This window comes from Aspergillus sclerotioniger (assembly GCF_003184525.1).
Source record: "Aspergillus sclerotioniger CBS 115572 chromosome Unknown BO94scaffold_16, whole genome shotgun sequence".
Lineage (NCBI taxonomy): Eukaryota > Fungi > Ascomycota > Eurotiomycetes > Eurotiales > Aspergillaceae > Aspergillus > Aspergillus sclerotioniger.
Window position 1 is genome coordinate 54,778 of NW_020291006.1, and position 19,469 is coordinate 74,246.

The 19,469-nt window shown below is 45.4% G+C and overlaps 8 protein-coding genes across 8 annotated transcripts; 5 read left to right on the plus strand and 3 right to left on the minus strand.

Moving 5' to 3' along the window:
* Positions 1–601: 601 nt before the first annotated feature.
* On the minus strand, positions 602–1,753 carry rps1 (40S ribosomal protein eS1; the record flags this gene model as incomplete). The annotated part of the gene is made up of 5 exons (XM_025616274.1): positions 602–800; positions 866–1,367; positions 1,493–1,518; positions 1,569–1,653; positions 1,740–1,753. The coding sequence occupies 5 exons, from the start codon at positions 1,751–1,753 to the stop codon at positions 657–659; spliced, it is 771 nt and encodes a 256-aa protein (XP_025466664.1). The 3' UTR covers positions 602–656.
* A 909-nt stretch (positions 1,754–2,662) lies between these two features.
* BO94DRAFT_493466 (transcription elongation factor 1 family protein) lies at positions 2,663–3,574 on the plus strand. The gene is made up of 4 exons (XM_025609203.1): positions 2,663–2,769; positions 2,826–2,870; positions 2,921–3,059; positions 3,119–3,574. The coding sequence occupies exons 1-4, from the start codon at positions 2,767–2,769 to the stop codon at positions 3,310–3,312; spliced, it is 381 nt and encodes a 126-aa protein (XP_025466665.1). The 5' UTR covers positions 2,663–2,766; the 3' UTR covers positions 3,313–3,574.
* On the minus strand, positions 3,429–4,557 carry BO94DRAFT_566396 (uracil phosphoribosyltransferase). The gene is made up of 4 exons (XM_025614550.1): positions 4,265–4,557; positions 3,834–4,192; positions 3,616–3,787; positions 3,429–3,560 (listed from the first exon to the last, which is right to left on the minus strand). Exons 1-4 carry the CDS (start codon positions 4,423–4,425, stop codon positions 3,509–3,511), a joined length of 744 nt encoding a protein of 247 aa, XP_025466666.1. The 5' UTR covers positions 4,426–4,557; the 3' UTR covers positions 3,429–3,508.
* A 1,203-nt stretch (positions 4,558–5,760) lies between these two features.
* On the plus strand, positions 5,761–8,338 carry BO94DRAFT_575671 (WAPL family protein; the record flags this gene model as incomplete). The annotated part of the gene is made up of 2 exons (XM_025615094.1): positions 5,761–8,008; positions 8,057–8,338. The coding sequence occupies exons 1-2, from the start codon at positions 5,912–5,914 to the stop codon at positions 8,336–8,338; spliced, it is 2,379 nt and encodes a 792-aa protein (XP_025466667.1). The 5' UTR covers positions 5,761–5,911.
* A 2,296-nt stretch (positions 8,339–10,634) lies between these two features.
* On the plus strand, positions 10,635–11,851 carry rhbA (Rheb family small GTPase rhbA). The gene is made up of 4 exons (XM_025610014.1): positions 10,635–10,860; positions 10,951–11,090; positions 11,156–11,284; positions 11,340–11,851. Exons 1-4 carry the CDS (start codon positions 10,806–10,808, stop codon positions 11,577–11,579), a joined length of 564 nt encoding a protein of 187 aa, XP_025466668.1. The 5' UTR covers positions 10,635–10,805; the 3' UTR covers positions 11,580–11,851.
* A 331-nt stretch (positions 11,852–12,182) lies between these two features.
* Positions 12,183–13,993, plus strand: BO94DRAFT_467362 (serine--tRNA ligase SES1; the record flags this gene model as incomplete). The annotated part of the gene is made up of 7 exons (XM_025608202.1): positions 12,183–12,315; positions 12,382–12,452; positions 12,534–12,695; positions 12,754–13,175; positions 13,246–13,336; positions 13,392–13,760; positions 13,817–13,993. 7 exons carry the CDS (start codon positions 12,183–12,185, stop codon positions 13,991–13,993), a joined length of 1,425 nt encoding a protein of 474 aa, XP_025466669.1.
* Positions 13,994–14,409: 416 nt separating this feature from the next.
* Positions 14,410–16,819, plus strand: BO94DRAFT_535777 (D-3-phosphoglycerate dehydrogenase). Its single transcript, XM_025611861.1, has 7 exons — positions 14,410–14,911; positions 14,970–15,277; positions 15,327–15,916; positions 15,970–16,012; positions 16,064–16,122; positions 16,176–16,257; positions 16,325–16,819. The coding sequence occupies exons 1-7, from the start codon at positions 14,610–14,612 to the stop codon at positions 16,351–16,353; spliced, it is 1,413 nt and encodes a 470-aa protein (XP_025466670.1). The 5' UTR covers positions 14,410–14,609; the 3' UTR covers positions 16,354–16,819.
* BO94DRAFT_535780 (CDC2/CDK family serine/threonine-protein kinase) lies at positions 16,819–19,446 on the minus strand. Its single transcript, XM_025611862.1, has 8 exons — positions 18,893–19,446; positions 18,760–18,841; positions 18,611–18,707; positions 18,407–18,561; positions 18,328–18,355; positions 18,062–18,275; positions 17,810–18,004; positions 16,819–17,739 (listed from the first exon to the last, which is right to left on the minus strand). Exons 1-8 carry the CDS (start codon positions 19,000–19,002, stop codon positions 16,968–16,970), a joined length of 1,653 nt encoding a protein of 550 aa, XP_025466671.1. The 5' UTR covers positions 19,003–19,446; the 3' UTR covers positions 16,819–16,967.
* Positions 19,447–19,469: the final 23 nt, after the last annotated feature.

The following is a 19,469-nucleotide window of genomic DNA, read 5'->3' on the forward strand; positions in this document are numbered from 1 at the left end:
AACAGTACCGCTTTCTGTATGATACCAACACTGGAAGTGGTATATCATTCCAGCACAACATGCGGTCTCCCCAGAGCAAGACACGACTACATACAGATGCCAGCGCAATAGTACAGTAAGGACTGAACTTTATAGCAGTATTTCTGAATATTTCCTCCCCCCAAAGATGCATTTATATTACATTATAAAAACGCATTGGACATATATAGTAATCGTTATCATGAGGTCTTCAAAGACAACTGGAGAAAAGAATTTTGAATCAGGCCGAGTTACAGTCCAAGATGGAGGCAGAGAAAACAGTAACAGTCTAAGAACGTCCCATAGCGTCGAGGCACAAGCATAATTAACTAGTCAATCGATCAACTCCGGTAACCCTTCACCTTAGACGCGTTCCGTAAAATAGTAGTACTACTAGGCGATTACACGAGAGATCGACTAAAACTGACCTTAATCACTTTTAGTAGGACTATCGAGCTTGATAACAAACTAGCGTGTATGCTCAAATCGATGAGAAGAACAACTTGCATATCCTGTCATTCATCGGCTAATGACACTACTTATTTTTTTAAACATAAACTTATCGTACTTGGAGCAGTGACACCGTTAACCGGAGACGGCAGAGAAACCAGAATCCATGACTAGCCGAAGTCGACTGCCTAAACAGTCTCAAGAACCTGTTCCTTGAACTCTCTCTCAACCTTGTGTCCCTTATCATCAGTCGTGGACTCGCCGTGCAAGTTAAGCAGGGCACCAAGGTCGAACTTGGGGGACTTCAGGAGCTTGACTTTGCGGATATGGACCTGTATCGGCATTAGACAGTTCTTTGAACAGTTACCTTATTCAAGGGCCACCGGGGGTAACGAACGTTTTGGAGAGGGTAAATTCCCTGTGTGGCCTTCTCGATTTCGCGACCGATAACTTCGGGGATCAGCTTGGTAGTGAGCTGAGAAAGAGTGCAGCTGGCGGCCTCGCGCTGGATGATCTCGGTCATCTTCTTGCGAATAGCGCGGATCTGGGACGAGCGAGCGTATGTGGTCTTCTTAATTTGGTTGGGGCGTCTCTTCGTGAAAGCGATGGCGAACAAACGGAGAAGATAGTCGTCGGTCGTCTTCACGGTCACATTGGCTTCAATTAGAGACTGCCACTTGCGCACAAGGGATCGCAGCTTGTCGGTCGTGAAATCCAAACCATGGAAGTTGGTGAGGCAGTTCTTTCCTTGGATTTCGTCCACACGAAGCTTGACCTTCCGGAAGGCATGATCCTCGTCGTTCTGGAGGTCGGCGAGAGACACTTCGAAGATCCGGCCCTTCAGGGAGTCGTTCGCATTCTTCAGACCACTGGTGCGGTTCACCAAGGTCTTTCCGACACTTTAAAATAAAACCAATTGGTCAGTCCCTGTTCAGGATAAAGCGAAGACACGTGAACACAATAAGATTATGAGGCGAAAACAGAACTGAACGTCAAAATCGAGGAAACGGGGCCGCTGCCATACTCTCTGATCTGGAAGGTAGAAGGAGCCTATTTGAAGTTAGCGGACCCCTTAACCGTGTCCAATCCAAGGTACCTACCTTGACGGAGTACTCATCCTTCCGGGAGAAGGGGTCAACGGTCCTCTTCTTGATACCCTTCTTGCCCTTGGACAAGCGCTTGTTCCTATAATGATATGAGTAACAGAGCGCAAATATCGACTTGGTAGCGCTCCGACTCGCGAAACTGAACGGGGGTAGGCACTCGCATACTTTCCAACGGCCATATTTGCGACTCGGGTCTATCTTGCACGGCTTGAAGACAGACTAGGATATCACACCACACGCTCTGGTGGAGGTGAGTCGAATCGATTGTCGCTGCTTGCTGCTCGATCGCGGGATAAGAGCAGAAAACGAAATCCCACAGAAAAGTCGGCTAAGCGAGGCGTCGGCCCTATCTAGTTACATAATATTGCCTTCCCCACCAAGGTCAATTGAAAACTTTTATGATTGGAGGATCTCTTCTCTTGTCACATGATTTATGTTTTCCGTTACAGACTTCGTACCTTATCGACAGACGGTATTTGCCATGCCCGGGAATTAGTAGCCCAAAATGGTTACGTACTACTACCCCCAGTATTCCTTGTTCTACTTTAGTATCTAGGTCATGAGAGCCAGACCATAACATTTAATTAGCCGGCCTCTGGAAGTATGCCCGCTTATCCATTTATAAATTTTATATTGCCCCTGCTATCATTGATTCTACGCGGCTATCCTTACTTTTCTGCATCAGCATGCGTTTCACTAATTGCAAATTGTGACCTGATCGCACCATAAATTTAGTTTCTCACGCAGTAGGTATGATGTGTGGTAGAAAGGCAGGATTTGGATATTTATACATTGATCACCTAGTAGTTGTAGTATTACTAACCGACCCCTGGTTGCTGTACCTAGATGCGGGCTTCTGATCACTTGCGCCACACTACTCTGTATCCATCTACCTACCTACCCAAGGAAGCCTCTAATCTTCCGCGGAATTACTGAAACTGCCAGACAGGGTGGTAAGCAAGTTCAGCTAACAAAGATCTAGTTGCCTGCCACCGCCGCGTCGTCTCACTAGACTCCCGTCTCTCCACAAGGTAAATCTGTGGGGGGTCTGCGCCGGTCCTTTTGCATCATCATACTGATTCCAGATCAGTCATTGAGTTGACAGACCCGTCAAGCGCACGAGTGGAACACGTTATACGGTCTCGAAAAGACAATTCAAGACACAGGCCAGGCTACTAAGACTGCCTGAAGCATGGTATGCCACTCATATGATTACCAACGTACCTCTTTCCTAAGGTTTTATTTGTACAGGGTAAGCGCAAGAAGTCCAGCAGGCAGCCAGCGCAACCCAAAAAGGTGACCAACTCGACGATCATTATAGTTGTTGTCGCTAATTTCGAGAGTAGAAGGAACCATTGCCTACAACATTTGCCTGCCTTTTCTGCAACCACGAAAATTCCATCGTCGTGAAACTGGATAAGAAGCTTGGTCTAGGGAATCTATCTTGCAAAGTCTGTGGACAACGATTCCAAACAGGCATTAATTGTAAGTCCACTAGAGAATGCATTATTTATACGGATGGACCTTGCTTATGACATCTTCAGATCTCTCTGCTGCTGTTGACGTATACTCGGATTGGGTGGATGCTTGCGACGCCGTTGCTAAGGATACCGCCACAAAGTACGAAGAGAGTGATGTCCGTGTTAGACGCTCAAACGATTTTACTACTTCTGCCAACACTCGAGACACCGGATTTGAGGATACAGATCGCGTCGACGCATATGCTGATGATTACTGACTATGATTAGAGCATTCCGCAGCGTACAATGTGAAGGCTCAAAGAATTTTCCGCGTCATGATATTTGATGGAGAATACTATACCTTATATACTGTGTTAATGGAATCCTCCACTAACATGGCTATAATAGAGAACTCTACAAGATTCTGATCCAATGATGGACAGTGTTCTAGGACCCGGAGTCTCTACTTGTTGGCTACAGCGTATAATATCGATCACCGAAATCACCGAGCCCTGGGATGATGTATCTAGAATAACCATTGTCAGTAATATTCTCTAGCCTTTCTAGTTCAGAGCACTCACTTCTTATCATCCAAGCCTTGGTCTATGAAGGCTGTAACTACTCTCAGCCTGGGGAAGCGTTCTGCAAAATCCGCAACACCGGAAGGACTCGCGATTAAGTTGAGAAATAGGATACGATCTTCCGGGACGCCTTTTGCCTTCAGGACCTCAACGGCAAGTGTTGCAGACCCCCCTGTATGGTATTAGTTCAATTCGACTACTCGCGATGACAAACTTGCCTGTTGCAAACATAGGATCGAGGAGGAGCACCCAGCGATTGGCAATGTCTGCAGGGAGTTTTTCATAGAAAAGTTTTGGCTTGCACGTTTCCTCGTCCCTCTGTATGAGAATCTTTCCAATTCGGACCGAACGGCAGCAATCCCGCAATCCCTGTTCCATAGCCTCGCCTGCTCTCATGATGGAAACACCACATATCTTCCCCTCAAACTTGACCCCGAGGTAGACGCGACCTACAGGGGTTGTGACTGATTGTTCAACCACTGGCAGATGGTTGAGCCCCTCCTCCACGAGGAGACGAATGATTCTGTTCGAGTAAAATATGAAGTCGGCACGGCTAGTTCTTTTATCTCTGATCATGCTACGAGATATGTCAGCATGGTTACTGACCAGTAATATCAGCATGGAGCTCTTGATTCGGCCATCATCTTACGTCAACAGAGCGATCAATTGGGGAGATTGAGGTAGAATGTGGACATTCTCGTACGAAATGTCTTTGGATACTGTTGCTGTGGGCTTTTCACCATCGGGTCTGTAGAGGGGGCCAACACCTTGGGCAGGGGAGGGAATGGGTTCCGACACGTAATTTGCCATGATTATCGCAGTGTCATGTCCTCTTTCCTTTTGCTTTCATCTATTCTTTCCCTTTGTTTTCTTTCCGTGGGTATGAGAAGTATGAAACAAGATATAAACCAAAGTACACTGCCAATTTCCAACAGGGGGGCGGAGGAAGTGGGAAGTGTATGTGACCCTAGACTGTGATTAGTCATATAAGGCAATCTCTTACACCGTAGTTTAAATGCAATTTATAAACAACTTACAGTCGGTAAGAGGGAAGTACCTTAAGTTACGTAGCATACACATCCCTCGATTAAACACTCATTATACCCGGGTAACCTAAATAATAATCCCAATCGGCCCTAAGCCAGCGTGCTAGATCCATCCGAAAATCGTCCATGACTCAACAATCCATCGTCACCTGTTTGAGACTGTTAGCACATGTTCGCACATGTAGTCAAATCACCCCCTAGCCATTGAAAGGCTGATATACAAATTTTTATCTTTACTGTCTAGCAAGGATATAGGCCCTGTCTCATTAGGCGATGCGATTGTATTTTAATTATGTATATATAAGTACTATCTATAAATATTTTAAGAAGCCATAACTTCTTTATCTAAATTGTACTAGAACCTCCTCAAGCGGACATCCTGGGGCTCTACGGGATATATGGAACCCCCATTGATTTGTGAGGAAAGCCCTTTATGTAAGGTAAGGCGAAGTAGTAGAGTATACCTATAGTATACCCAGCCAAATATATCTCGTAGCTATATGTGCTGATGTAGAGGATGGTTAGTAATGTCTTTATTACTCCGGCATTTATTACTCCGGCGTCAATGAGTGGAGCTCAATATCCTGAAGAAAACGCTTTGTCTCCATGACCAAGAATGTTAGCATGAGAGGACATCTGGTCCGTGCCACGAGTCACTATCTACTACTAGCAGAGATACCTTGCCTTGGCTTCAGGGACCAATTAAGCCACTGTAACATAACCGACTAACTACAAGTTGGTACTGGTAATTTGCTTCAGCTGGTGGGAAACATCGAAATAGGCAGTAGGCCACCATTACTAATTACCTAGTTAATAGTAGCTCCGGTTCATAGCCTGCAGTAAGGCATTCCCGCAATGAATTGTATACAATCTTGGCCTTAGGTTGAGACATATGCACTACTATGGTACATATCTACCTGAGACGGACGTGTGTTAAGGCTGTGATATGATTGGCTAGATATAAGATGAATCAGAAATCAACAAGCATACGGAGTACATAATGGTACTAGTAGTACCCGAGCACTAAAAATGTGGGCCAATGCGGAACTGGCAGGTCACTTAGATACGTACCGAAGCGCCCGGCTCCGTACAAAGGTGGATTCTACCTATTTTCCCCAACACTGTGTCCTTGGTAGTTGATACATTCTTTATTGTCTGCTACCACGTGACTTGGAAGTCATTTAATTTTTCGCTCGTTACAATTGGGCAATAATATGTTCACATCTATTTGACTGAAAGGCCGTGTCGAGATGTCTCATAATAAGCCAGACAGAAGACCTCTGGGGGCTCCTGGCAGTTCATCCACGGGGGTCTCCCTTGACATTCAACCGCAAGCATCCAAGAAGGAAAACGATCCCCATACCGCCATTTACAAGAGTGGGTTTTCCACAAGTCAACATCAACCCCAACTGGAGTATACTTCATTGGATACATGCTCGCACAAAGTCAAACCCAGCCGAAAGAAGAGGAGATTCGCATCCCGTCAGCAATTCCAGTCAGATCATGACCAAAGTGATTTACAACGCGGCAGTCAGACAACCTCGGATAGCCCCGAGACTGTATATTACGGGGCTTCACATACGACACCGGTCCCGGACAAACTTGTGTCTGATGCTGGTGATAAAGTCATTAATCGCGAAGGACCCGAAGGTCGCCGTTTCCCGCACATACCCGCTACTGAAATGAAAGGGCCAGAGCCTATATGCGCTTCACATACATCCGAATTGCAAAGACAATTAATCCCCAAGGGTAACGCCCAAGACCATATTTCGGCGGGTGAAGTCAAGGAAAAGTTGCAAAAATCATTGGCGGGCGCTGGGCATAGTAGGGGAACTGTCTCCAATCGGAAGAGATTAGTTGACTTGCTAGGTGCAACAGTGCCTTCGAAGAAAACTAGGTTGACCGACTCCGCTTCGATTTCAGCTGAATCCAAAAGTTCCTACAACCCGGGAACCGCCCCAGAAACTTTGTGCGCAAAATCGAGCGAAAACGCAGATGATCTAGGGAACATCGATGCGGGAAATGCCCGTGAATCAGCCACTCCGATGTTATCTAGATTACGGGGCTCTAGGGTCACTTATGCCCGCCAACGGTCTTTTCTGGGGGATCAGCTGAAAATGGCGGCTGCAGAACACGGCGATGCTTCAGTTCCCTCTCCAGATCCCAGCGAAGCAAGACAGGCGCTTATCACCGACCGGAATGCCCCTCGGACTTCAAACACCGATGACGATGAAATTGACTCTAGGCCTGTCCGCAGCATCCATGAGCTCAGGCAGGCTGGAGATAATGCTCGTTTCAGGGAGTCGGTTGAATCGATTTTTGAAGACATTGAAGACTCAAATAACTCGCTCTCTGGGAAATGTAGTAGCTTCACACAGCTATGTGCAAAGCTTCTTGAACCTGCTTTTGTGCATCGTTTTTCGGAGTATGGATTCAGTGAACGGCTTGTTAAGTGCACAACAGACAATCACGACGTCCTCACAACGTTTTTGATATTATGTGCATATAGATTGACCTGCCTCAATGGCGCCTCCTCACATACATGTTTGAGATATTTCTGGACCAGAGTCCTGCAAATTTCTCACAGGCTTCTTAGTATGAACGATGATATCTTGACTTTGGCTGCTAGGCGAAGCATTGGCCTGTCCAAGGCTGTGCAAGGATCCTTGAAGAAGCTTCTCCCCCAGATTTCCTCTTTGATTTTCGAACAGGACCCACCACTGAGGCTTTCTCCATGCTTGGTGACCCTCTCTTGCATCCAGTTCTGCCTTACTACATTTCTTGAAAAGGGTGACGAAATTGGACCATTGCCAGCTACAATAATAAATCAAATCGTCAAGTTGCTGATTTTGCAACACGAGTACCCAAGCTCCCTGTTGGTCTCAGAGAGCTTTCAATCAATGGAATTGTCCTTCTTGATTCTGGAAACTCACTCGATGCTACCAGGAACACTGCGCTATGATTATCACAGCTCTTTCCAGCTACTTTTTGAACACCACCATAAATTCCTCCAATCTGGGCAGTGTGATCGGGATAGGCAGATCTCAATTTTCTATACCAGAGTGGTCCTCAATCTTACCAACAATGAAGCCTTACTCTGCGGAAAGTTCGCTACCCCTGATATGGTCTCCGACTTTGTCAAACTTGCCACCGCGAGTTTGCCCGACGCACCTAATAATAGAAACGGGGAGGACAACAATTCATTTAATGCTGCGATACTGGCTCTGGGCGTCCTTATTAACCTATCAGAACAGAGCGAGGTTTCTCGAGCTGCCTTTCTCAGGCCGGTATCATTGCTTCAATTGCTTATACAGTATTTTTCCGCAGGTCTTGTGTTTGTTGACCAGGTAAGATCCGATAATCTGATGTTGGAAAGCTGCAGCTAATGCAGGTAGGCGCGCTCTGTTTCCGAAGTGCATTATAACGTTGTAATTGGGTATCTGTCGATCCTCTTGGTTATTCTTTGTCTCGATGGGGATGCGTTCACGCTGATAAGAGAGTCCAATTGTGGTGAAGGACTTGGTTTAGTCTTATCGACGGCTGAAGAATTCTTACAATTCCACGAGAAGGTTGAGCGAGACTCAAAACTTTTCGAGACTTGGAGAGAAGGAGGAAGTAGATCTACCACGCACCTGAAGGATATCCTTAGTCAAATACGCCGGAATGCATCCCTGTAGAAACGATTGAGTGAAATTCATATGTTTTCGAACTTCTTTTTTACCTGATTGTTACTTTACATTCCCTGGTGCAGGGGACTCCTATCCCTAAATTTCGGTCAATGGGCCGTCAAAAGCATCGAGAAAATGAACAGTGGTAGATTGGAACAGGGGAGAGGAGCTGCTGTCACGAATATGTTCACAAATATTTGAAACATAATCCAAGGTTTTGGTCTGATTACTCACGTGTAGAAATACCATAACGTAATCCACAAGCGAGTGGGCCGCACAAGCGAGTGGGCCGGCGCGCCCGGCCAAACATGCCTCCATGAAAAGATGAAGCTTATATAGTCCACTATATCAACAAAATAACGTGTTTAACTGGTGTTTTGACGTGTTGGACATCTTGTTCTTATATGCCCAATTGTTCCACACTCGCTGCAGCGAGATGGTGCCCGGCGGCGAGGCTGTTCCTCGCCTGTAGCTGATTCTACAAGCTGACTTCCACTAACTTGATCAGCCTCGCAAGTCTGTTTGAACGCGATTTTAGCCTCTTCAACAGTGAGGCCGTTAAGGCCAGCCATTTAGCGATAAGACCTCTTCTTCTTAGTGTTTTGCCTCTCTAATCCAGCCTGTAATTCATCGACTTCCTGCTCAAGCAAAACAGCCCGGTTGAAGGCGATTTCACATCCTTTTATAACATAGGATAACACTGCTTTTATCTGCGAAGATAGGCTAATTGTATGTTCACAAAGAAGTCTTTTAATAGTAGTTTCATGCCTCCGCAATTATCTTATATTCTTGAATATTTTTAGTACTGTTGATATAGTAAAAATACTGCCAGTTAGAGTAGGCTCATAGAGCTGTATAACCAGTCTATCAAGAACCTTGTCTGGCTGGAATGGAACCAATCCTGAAGCCTTAAAGGCGTTGCATATAGTTGATTCTTTAAAGATAAGAGAATATATATCTGGATATATATCCAAGAAATCAATCTTATTAATATGATGGATGCCCTAGTGAATCAGCTGTTTTATTAAGCTTCTATATACTTATTTTAATAATACAAAGCAAGTAATGTCAAGCGGTTGATAAAGATATAAAGAATATGGAGGCATGTAGATAGAAATAACACCGTTTTAGCTATATATATTATCAAATTCTGGAGTTAAATAAGAGTCGTATCTGTCAAGAATTAGAAGGCTATATCACCCAATCTGCTAATCCTTAGTAGAAGGAATAAAGTGTTCACGAAGCCAATGTAAACCAATCTTATTAAAAGTCTAACTATTTAGCGATAGATTAATACACTAATCAGATAGAATAAGGCCTTGATATCATGCCTCTATATGAATCTTTCCCTTAAGAATCAAGTACGGTGCTAACACCACACTGGCAGCATTAATACACTCAATTGAGGTCACCCATTCGCGGTTGCCAGGCTGTATAAGAAACAGCTTGCTTATACAGTCAGATCTTGTGATTACACATGCTATAGCCACTATATCTATAATAAAGCCTGTTTTATCAAAGTTTCAGATATCTTCATTAAGAATACCTTATTCCTTTCTTACAGCTTCAACCCGATCGAACCACTCACTCAAGAGCTTGGAATCTTCATATTTCGCATGTTAGATATGATATCTTTAAGAGAATTGACTCTTTAAAGCTAGTGTACGCTTAACAAAGTTATATACCCAGTTTTCGCCGACAGAGACTGCGGAATTTGAGGCACGTTTTTGAAGAATAGATACCATATTCCGAACATATGACGGCCGAGGATGAAGCCCACGCTTAACAAGTGAGAGTATCTAGTCCTTTAAAGCCTCTTCTTCAAGAAGAGTCAGTTTTATAGACTTGATATGTATATCTGAACGTGATTTGACTCCTTTAATATGTCATTGCAGAGTTGAACGCGGAACATTGTAAGTGCTCGCAGCTTTGTTTATATACAAAATTCTGCCACTTTGAATAGCCTCAACAGCTAGGCAGATACGGCCTTCTTGTTCCACCAAAGATTTTGACGATTGAGGCATGTCTGGTGGAGTTGTTGGTGGTTAAATAGCTTCAAGTTGAAGAACGCGAGAATAACGCGCGCGCCGGCCCACTCGCTTGTGCGGCCCACTCGCTTGTGGATTACGTTATTTAACTGTCCTGACATAATGTATGTAGTAATAATACCTGCTAATTATGTGTTTTGGTTTCCGTTTGACTTGTTTGCGCTCCTAAATCGCAGTTTGCCACCCTCGGGTGAGCTCACCTGTTATTTGATTGCCATCCCTATCTTAAGAAGTGCAGCTTGATTACCAAGTTTGAACTTTATCAGTGCATCCAACAACCGTTATTTCTGCATTGAGATACCTGTTAATGTCACCAGGTAGCTCATATCCCTCGCTGTGCTTCAGACTCGCAATATTTAGCTTGACCGAACAGCTTCTCGCAACACTCTAGCTGGTAGCCAGTTTCCCACTCTGTATCTAAAAAGAAGATGCCTAGTGCACCGAAGCAGCGGAAGATAGCTATTGTTGGCAGTCGCTCTGTGGGTATGGTTGTCTATTTTTTTGATAAGCTCTTCTTGCTTGACCTGCTATTTCGAGCTCTTATTCCCGCGTACCTGCTAACACTTCATCCAGGTAAATCTTCCCTTACAGTTCGATTTGTTGAACATCATTTTGTAGAAAGCTACTATCCAACAATTGAAAATACATTCAGTCGAATCATCAAATACAACGGTCAAGATTACGCAACTGAGATCGTCGATACAGCTGGTCAAGTAAGGAGAAAACAAATGATTGGCTCGATACTCTAGTTCCTGGCAGATGGCTAATTTTGCTACAGGATGAGTACAGTATATTAAACTCGAAGCATTTCATCGGAATACATGGGTATATCATTGCCTACTCGGTGGCTTCTCGCCAGTCGTTCGATATGGTGAGAGTTATACGTGATAAGATCTTAAATCACCTTGTGAGTACTTAGGTTCGACACTGCTGTATTCTCCAGTAGCTGACGTGAACACTAGGGTGCTGACCATGTACCCCTTGTACTCGTCGGAAATAAGAGCGATCTCAAATCTGAACAACGACAGGTCTCGCTGGATGAAGGCCGGCAGCTTTGTGAGGAATTTCATTGTGCATTTACCGAGGCTAGTGCTCGTCTCGACTACAATGTTGCGAAGGCGTTTGACTTAATGATTGGGGAAATTGAAAAATCCCAAAATCCGTCGCAACCCGCAGGGAGCAACAAATGCGCTATAATGTGATCTAAAGCCTAAGGTGTAACGGGATTAAGCGTCCGACCGGGATGGCCTGGAAGATGGGCATGTCTCAGTTGGATACCATTTCAAGCATGGGAAAGACTCCATAGGTGCCCATTTCCCTTCAGTTGTTATATGTCTGGGTTATTTTGTCTTTGTTGCTCTCTACTGGTGCAGATGTGATTTTTCTATGGCGCTCAATTTATCTTGCTATTGTTTGTCGCCAGTATCTAATATTACATTATCTAATACATTTTTTCAATTCATATCATGCCGTGAAAGTTTGATTAAAAACCGTAGTAATTTAGCCATAGAAACGTGTCTAATCAATCTATCTTTCATAGAGCCCACAGATTCGAACTGCGCAGAAGACCCGGCCGACTGACTGCGATTACCACATATTAGTACGGAGTATGCTATGCCCAATTGGTCAGCCCCTAAATTTCTACCCCTCCATTTGATCCTAACGCCAACAGAGTTCTCTAGCCCCTCTTTTCTATTTATTCACAAATTGTCCTCCCCGCGTCAACTGACGCCGATACACTGTTTTTTTCTGAATACCTTCTCACGTACTACCTTCTTGTATTGTACAAGAAAAAGCCGTCCAACATGCTTGATCTCGCGGACTTCATCAGTGACCGTGGTGGGAACCCAAACAAAATCAAGGAAAGCCAGCGGAGACGTTTCGCTCCCGAAAGTGTCGTTGATGAGGTTCTTGCCTTGTATGAGGAGGCCCGGCGTGGTATGCTATTTGTGTTCAATCGTATATATCTTATACAGTAGATTGGCTGACTTGAGTATACTGTAGCGCGGTATGATGTTATGCAGATAAACTCCCAGCTTAATGCGGTTCAAAAAGAAATTGGGAAGAAAAAGAAGGTTCGCTGGCTAAATCCCGCTGCCTTACTGTTTGTGCCCTTTTTGCAGTAGAATATTCCTAACTTAGCCTTTCCTTAACAGAATAAGGAAGATGCAAGCGACTTGATGGAACAAAAGGCCGGCTTGGAGAACCGCAAAAAGGATGCCGAGGAACTTGCCCTTCAAAAGGAAAAGCAAAGGGACGGTAAAATTCGAACGATCGGTAACCTTGTCCACGAATCAGTCCCCGTTAGCAATAATGAAGTAGGTATTACCCTCATGGATGGAGAGAAACCCCAATTGACAGAAGCACTACTATTAGGATGACAACGCTGTAGTAAGAATGTGGACGCCGGAAAATGTCAAGGTCGAGAAGCGCGATTGCCTTTCTCATCATGAGGTACTCACACGTCTTGATGGATTTGACCCAGAGCGTGGTGTCAAGGTGGTTGGTCACCGCGGTTACTGTTTGACAGGATTCGGCCTTTTTCTCAATCTCGCTCTGATAAACTATGGCCTAGAATTTCTCTGGGGAAAGGGCTACAAGCCCAACCAACCTCCGCAATTCATGCTCAAGGAAATGATGGCGAAAACCGCCCAACTAGAGCAATTCGATGAGGAGCTGTACAAGGTCACGGAAAGTGAAGATAAGTCCACGGACAAGTATCTCATTGCTACCTCGGAGCAACCTTTGTCTGCTCTGCATGATGGGGAATGGCTGCAAGACAAAGATCTTCCAATCAAGTGGGTTGTCCATGCATTGTCGGCTTCTGTTCTTTTGGTTGTCTTTCCCATTCGGCTGACCAGCACGCAGGTATGCCGGGTATAGCACATGCTACCGGAAAGAGGCTGGTGCACACGGTAAAGATGCCTGGGGTATTTTTCGTGTTCATCAGTTTGAAAAGGTGACAAGCCCTCGACCACCAATGACGTCTACTATCTCAACTTACCTTGGCGCAGATTGAACAATTCGTTCTCACGAAACCAGAAGACTCTTGGCAAGCATTTGAAGAAATGATGGCTACCTCGGAAGAGTTCTATCAATCTCTTGGACTGCCGTACCAAGTTGTCGCTATTGTTTCGGGGGCATTGAACAATGCTGCCTCAAAGAAGTATGACCTCGAGGCGTGGTTCCCATTTCAAGGAGAATACAAGGAACTAGTGTCCTGCTCCAACTGTACCGATTACCAATCCAGGGCACTTGAAATTCGGTATGGCACAAAGAAGGCCACTGATGTGAAGAAGTCCTATGTTCATGCTTTGAATGCGACTTTGTGTGCCACAGAGCGTACACTATGCTGTGTACTTGAAAATTACCAAACAGATGATGTACGTCCTGACCTCGAGCATACTCTCATGAATGGCAGTGCTGATAGACTTTCTAGGGTATTATTGTGCCGGAGCCTTTGAGGAAATATATTCCAGGCGCCCCCGAGTTCATCCCCTATACCAAGGAGCTAGCCAAGGACAGTACTTCTAACAAGTCTAAGTCTAAGCAGTCTTCGAAGACTACGAGTGGGCCTGAAGAAACCGCGAAGAAACTAGAAGGCCTTCAGGTTTGAGCGTGGTCAGTCTAATACTATTAGACACGGACATTTTCATTAATGATCCAATTACTGTTTTTTGAGCATCCCAGTCAATCGAAGGAATTAGATTGTAGTGGACAAGAACCCAGGCATTCGAGTTGGCGGATTATCTCAGTTGCGAGAGATCAAGCAGCAAAAACAAGAATTGCATAATACCAAGTCCTAAACCAAGAAGACTATGTATGCTTGGGCTAACTGCCTGGGTACCTCTAAAACATTTTCCAAGGTACCTTAACCATTTTGTAATTGGGAGAGGTACTCCGTATACCTACAGGACGGAAATATAAGGCCCAAGGTTGACACTTTGGAAAGATTTGTGGGAAAAACGGATAGGAAGGATGCTCTAGCCCCGCCCTTACTTGCCCCTCCGCAATTGTTTTTCCATGTGATGACTCAAACAGAATATAACGCCATGACTAGTCACAAGAAATGTGGAACACCGCTGTTCAAGTCCGGTTCCGGAGGACATAAAACTCAGCCCCTTCTTCTGTCACTCTAGGCTTTGTTGTTCAATAACCCGTGCTTCTTTTGATACATATCTTCTCCCTTTTACATTTGTATTATTCTTCGTCACTTCCTTGCTTCTTCAAAAATGGCTACATCTGCAAGGGACATCAAGCCCCATCAAGATGCCTCTCAGAGCTTAAACTTCTCTACCTCTCCCACTGCTTCTTTCCAGTCTGCGCCCTCCAGTCATGGAGGATCAGTCTTGGGAAGCCGCACAATTCCACTAGCCAACGCAAAACACTTGAAGCCCTTCGCCACAGAGGATATCAAGGTCCTGCTCCTGGAAAATGTTAATCAAACCGGCAGGGACATTCTTACCAAACAGGGTTACCAAGTGGAATTTCTCAAATCATCACTTCCGGAAGATCAGCTTATTGAAAAAATCCGGTTAATACCCCAATATTTGCCCCTAATACATTTACTGACTACAATTTCCCATGTATAGAGATGTGCATGTGATTGGAATCCGCTCTAAGACAAAGCTGAGTGCTCGCGTCTTGAAGGAAGCCCGGAATCTCATTGTCATTGGTTGTTTCTGCATTGGGACAAACCAGGTTGACCTCCAATATGCAGCCGAACATGGTATAGCGGTCTTCAACTCGCCGTTTAGCAATTCCCGGAGTGTTGCCGAACTGGTTATAGCTGAAATCATCGCCCTTGCCCGTCAATTGGGTGATCGTTCGAATGAGATGCACAACGGGACATGGAACAAAGTGAGCAACAAGTGCTGGGAAATTCGCGGAAAGACCCTCGGTATGCTCATCATCCATCGCTATTAGTTGTTGACTAATGCTTTTGCCAGGTATAATTGGTTATGGCCATATCGGCGCCCAACTGTCGGTTCTAGCAGAGGCTATGGGCATGTCAGTCATTTTCTACGATGTAGTAAACTTGATGGCATTGGGTACTGCTCGCCAAGTGTCGACTCTTGAAGGCCTTTTGTCCGAGGCAGACTTCATCACATGCCATGTTCCCGAGCTCCCAGAAACACGGAATATGATAGGACAACGCGAGTTCGAACAAATGAAGGCTGGTAGTTATCTTATCAACGCCAGCCGAGGGAGTGTCGTAGACATCCCTGCTTTAATCCATGCAATGCGGTCTGGCAAGGTTGCAGGTGCTGCCCTTGACGTCTACCCCAATGAGCCTGCTGGTAATGGTGATTATTTTAATCAAGGTCTCAATGATTGGGCGACAGATCTCAGGAGTCTTAAGAACTTGATACTGACTCCGCATATTGGAGGTAGCACCGAGGAGGCGCAGCGGGCAATTGGCATAGAGGTTGCGGAGGCCTTAGTGAGATATGTCAATGAAGGTACCACATTGGGGGCTGTTAACATCCCGGAGGTTGCTCTGCGGTCCCTGACAATGGATGAACCCAGCCATGCCCGGGTGAGTAATAACTTAGCAAGCTCTATTCTGACAATGATTAACTGTTTCAAAAGGTCATCTTTATTCATCAGAATATTCCGGGTGTTCTACGGAAAGGTACGTGCAACGAATCTAGAATTATTTGCCTGCCTTGCTGATGATACCCAGTCAATGAAATCCTTGGTGATCACAACGTCGACAAGCAAATGACTGATAGCAGAGGCGATGTATATGTCCACACCTTGACACTTCTATCGGGCATGGGGCTGACGATATTTAGGTGGCCTACTTGATGGCTGATATTAGTAACGTCGACAATATGACAATCAAGGACTTATATGAAAGGCTTGAAAGCCTTGGATGTATGGGATCACTTTCTTCACTTCTAACGGCCACTTCACTAACCGAAGTTCTCCTTCGACCTTTTAGCTCGAATCATGACCCGTATCTTGTACTAAAATCCGGTCGTTCTGTCACGCCAAATTCTACCTCTCGTAGTATGAAGGGTGCAGCAATACCGTTTCCAGTGAACAAAAGCAACCGAAAGAAAAGAAGGAATGATAGAATTGATTGAAATCCAAGTTCCAGCCGAGGTCCCTCAACGGCACTCGTCCGGTGCAACTGCAACGCTTGATCTCAATGCAAGTGTGAATGATTTTCAACCTCAGAGACCGGCTTGTATCTAGTACACTGGCTATTCCTCACAAATTGGTCACCACCGCGGTGGGCTAGCCACTGGCCTTAATCTTACTAGCCAACTTATGACTTTGTCAGCCTATCGGCAGCATGCTAAGTTTCAAGCCCGCTGCTAAGTTCGCCTAATATTCACTAGCTTAATTTTCACCAATGTGCACAATTAAGGTAGTGCCTTAACATGTGTTTTAGGATCCTTAGAAGTTCGAAGATCAATAATGGACACAACCCTTGGGTATCTCGCTGCTTCGATATTTCCTTTCTACCACCCTGAATCTTATAAGTAACCTGGCCTCATCCTTCTTAAGTGACTAGTAAAAAGATTATTTCTCAAATTGATTTGACAATAGTACATTTAACCTTTCGTACGAAAGATTAGTCATCTGCGATGGAATGCCCTGGCCACATCACGGCCTTCTCTAAAGTTGGGACTCCGACTTCTTCGTCTTGAGAAGTTCTCTCGCGAATAATCCCTCCGCATAGATTGGTGGGCCTGATCACTAGTGAGCTCGCGTCGATCCATGTTGCTTGAACTGTGATCCCTTTCCCAATGACGGTCGCCCCCACCGGTGTAGTTTGGTATGTAGGAATCTAAGTTCCCTTCAGATCGCCCTCGACCCTGGTGATTTCTGTCTCGTCCCACTCTACCTATATTACCGGAGGCCCATGCCTGGTGGTTTGACATGGGCGGGCGAGGTGGTAGCCCACCCTTATGCCAAGGTCCTTGGCCGGACTCCTCCCCACCTGATCTCGATCTAGCTGTATGCGTCTCACAGTTGCGATTGTCGATGGAGCGCTGTGGAGGGACCCCCTGTGCTCCGTGGTTCCAATTCCCACGGGCAGCGTTTGGAAGGCGACTATTTCTACCATCGATGCCCGTTCTGTTTCCAGAGCAGGCTGCCCAGCTTCCATTCGGACCGCCAGTTCCTATAGAGCCCCCTGCAGGTGCCGGTGGCATGGGTGCCCTTTGGCCACGAAACCGTCTCCTATCAAGCTCATGGGAGTCTTCGAATGAAGGCAGTTCACCTGGCCGCGCAGGAAGTGGGGGGCTAAAAAAGTAAGGATGTTTTAAAGCGTCCATCGCATTAATTCGTTTCCGCCAATCGAGCTTCAAAAGCTCAGAGAGCAAAGATATGGCAGCGGGACTTTGACTGTTAACATGTCAGTTATTTCATGATTTGTCTCAGCTGGCTTCTCAAGGAAGGAAGGGTTTGGCAATACTCTTTAAATATTTCGCCTAGATTGCCAGGTCTGTTCCCGAAATTCTTCACACCCTCACATCCTGGCAATGAAGACCACCCCGGCATGCTTTCTTCTGTAGGTGAACCTACAAGATTGAAGATCAGCTGCGCCTGGTTGAGATCGCTATTGCCAGCAAGGATTGGTCTTCCCTTGAACATTTCACCGAATACGCATCTGTAAACATTAGACAAACGTTGTCACGAAATTAGGCCATTTCATTTTTTCATTTACCCGACACCCCACATATCGATCGCCGTAGTATATCGCCGGAGTTGAAGCAGTAGTTCGGGAGGACGATACCATCGAGTTACAACGAGCGTAGTGTAATCCCTTCTTGCTTCGCCCCCGCCTTTTCCGGGTCGAGGAGGGGGTTCTTCGTACGGTCGAGCCAACCCGAAATCAGCAATTTGAAGTATCCCTCTGTTGCTGATAAGAAGATTGGCAGCTGTTGGGGTGTTAGCTGAAAATCCTGCTTCGCCCTTCAAGGGTATGTTGACCTTTCATGTCACGATGCAGAATACGATTCTATAACAAGTCAGGACCAAAGCCATAAATGTTTCTCGCGAGAACCTATACCTCATGTAGATACCTGAGCCCCTCAAGGAGTTGAAGCATATAACATTTGATTTGGGCCTCAGTGAAATGAACGGCGGGGTTCTCCAGAAGGCCCGAAAGATCGTGTTCCATATATGGCGTTACCATGTACATGCTTGGTTTCTTACGTCCTTCCCCTGTCCTCGAATAAGCACACTTTCACATGAGACAGGCTGCCTTGCTTACCTTTACTCCGTTCTACTGCCATTTCTCTAAGATGTAGAATATTAGTGTGAGATAACATCTTTAGAAGTTTGACCTCACGAAGAGCGGTTATGGGGAACTTCGAACAGACTGATTAGCCTAGACTAATGTGGTAGACCTGGTATTCTTACCCCGTCTCTCTCATTGTGCATGAGTATCTTTTTGAGAGCAACAACGGTATTGTCCTTCTTTGATCTTGCTTTGTAGACCTCCCTGGGGAATTTTAGTATGAAAGCTCGCATTTTTTGATCCCCCAGAACCTACCCAAAAGTGCCTTCACCAAGTTTGCCCAAGAATTCAAAATCGCGGATGCTGGTACACCCACGGAACCTGGTGTTGCCATTGCTGTCTCTCTCGAGTGATACTATGACCATGTTTTGCCAACAGTCCGCTTCTCACAAAGAGTAATCATATGTGAAAAATACCGTCAATGGTCTGTGACGCAGGAGCACGTAAATTCTTTGGCCCGTCTGACACAAACCTAGACTGAGCTGAAGTCTAGATAGGAACCGTCAGTGTAAAGGCAACGGTGTATGTTTGACCACAGTGCGACTCCTAAGTTGGGCTACCGCTATAGCTGAAAGCCTCAGTGTGTGGGCAGATCGTGGTATGGGATGCAGACGTTCAGCTTGTATCAAGGGAAGGATTGCAGGTATCCAACAATAGTAGCTTGATGGCAGGAAGAGAATTGGGTGAGTGTTTTAAGGCAGTAAAAGAGGCAGTTCTGTAGCTGGTGTTATAGCCCCAGATTTCATAGTGCTTCTCGGGAGTAAAATCAATGTATCGCTATTATTACATCAGTCGGGTTGAGAAAGATCTCTATGTATACCCTTTAGACCAT

Coding starts and splice junctions, on each gene's coding strand:
- BO94DRAFT_493466 (XM_025609203.1), top strand. Junction 2,871..2,920: donor AGCCAGCGCAACCCAAAAAG/GTGACCAACTCG, acceptor TTTCGAGAGTAG/AAGGAACCATTGCCTACAAC. Junction 3,060..3,118: donor ATTCCAAACAGGCATTAATT/GTAAGTCCACTA, acceptor TGACATCTTCAG/ATCTCTCTGCTGCTGTTGAC.
- BO94DRAFT_566396 (XM_025614550.1), bottom strand. CDS start 4,425: ATGGCAAATTACGTGTCGGAACCCATTCCCTCCCCTGCCCAAGGTGTT. Junction 3,788..3,833: donor CGATCCTATGTTTGCAACAG/GCAAGTTTGTCA, acceptor AATACCATACAG/GGGGGTCTGCAACACTTGCC. Junction 3,561..3,615: donor CAAGGCTTGGATGATAAGAA/GTGAGTGCTCTG, acceptor TGGTTATTCTAG/ATACATCATCCCAGGGCTCG.
- rhbA (XM_025610014.1), top strand. CDS start 10,806: ATGCCTAGTGCACCGAAGCAGCGGAAGATAGCTATTGTTGGCAGTCGC. Junction 10,861..10,950: donor TGTTGGCAGTCGCTCTGTGG/GTATGGTTGTCT, acceptor CACTTCATCCAG/GTAAATCTTCCCTTACAGTT. Junction 11,091..11,155: donor TCGTCGATACAGCTGGTCAA/GTAAGGAGAAAA, acceptor ATTTTGCTACAG/GATGAGTACAGTATATTAAA.
- BO94DRAFT_535777 (XM_025611861.1), top strand. CDS start 14,610: ATGGCTACATCTGCAAGGGACATCAAGCCCCATCAAGATGCCTCTCAG. Junction 15,917..15,969: donor ATGAACCCAGCCATGCCCGG/GTGAGTAATAAC, acceptor CTGTTTCAAAAG/GTCATCTTTATTCATCAGAA. Junction 16,013..16,063: donor TCCGGGTGTTCTACGGAAAG/GTACGTGCAACG, acceptor GATGATACCCAG/TCAATGAAATCCTTGGTGAT.
- BO94DRAFT_535780 (XM_025611862.1), bottom strand. CDS start 19,002: ATGGTCATAGTATCACTCGAGAGAGACAGCAATGGCAACACCAGGTTC. Junction 18,842..18,892: donor CTTGGTGAAGGCACTTTTGG/GTAGGTTCTGGG, acceptor AAAATTCCCCAG/GGAGGTCTACAAAGCAAGAT. Junction 18,562..18,610: donor GGCAGTAGAACGGAGTAAAG/GTAAGCAAGGCA, acceptor ATTCGAGGACAG/GGGAAGGACGTAAGAAACCA.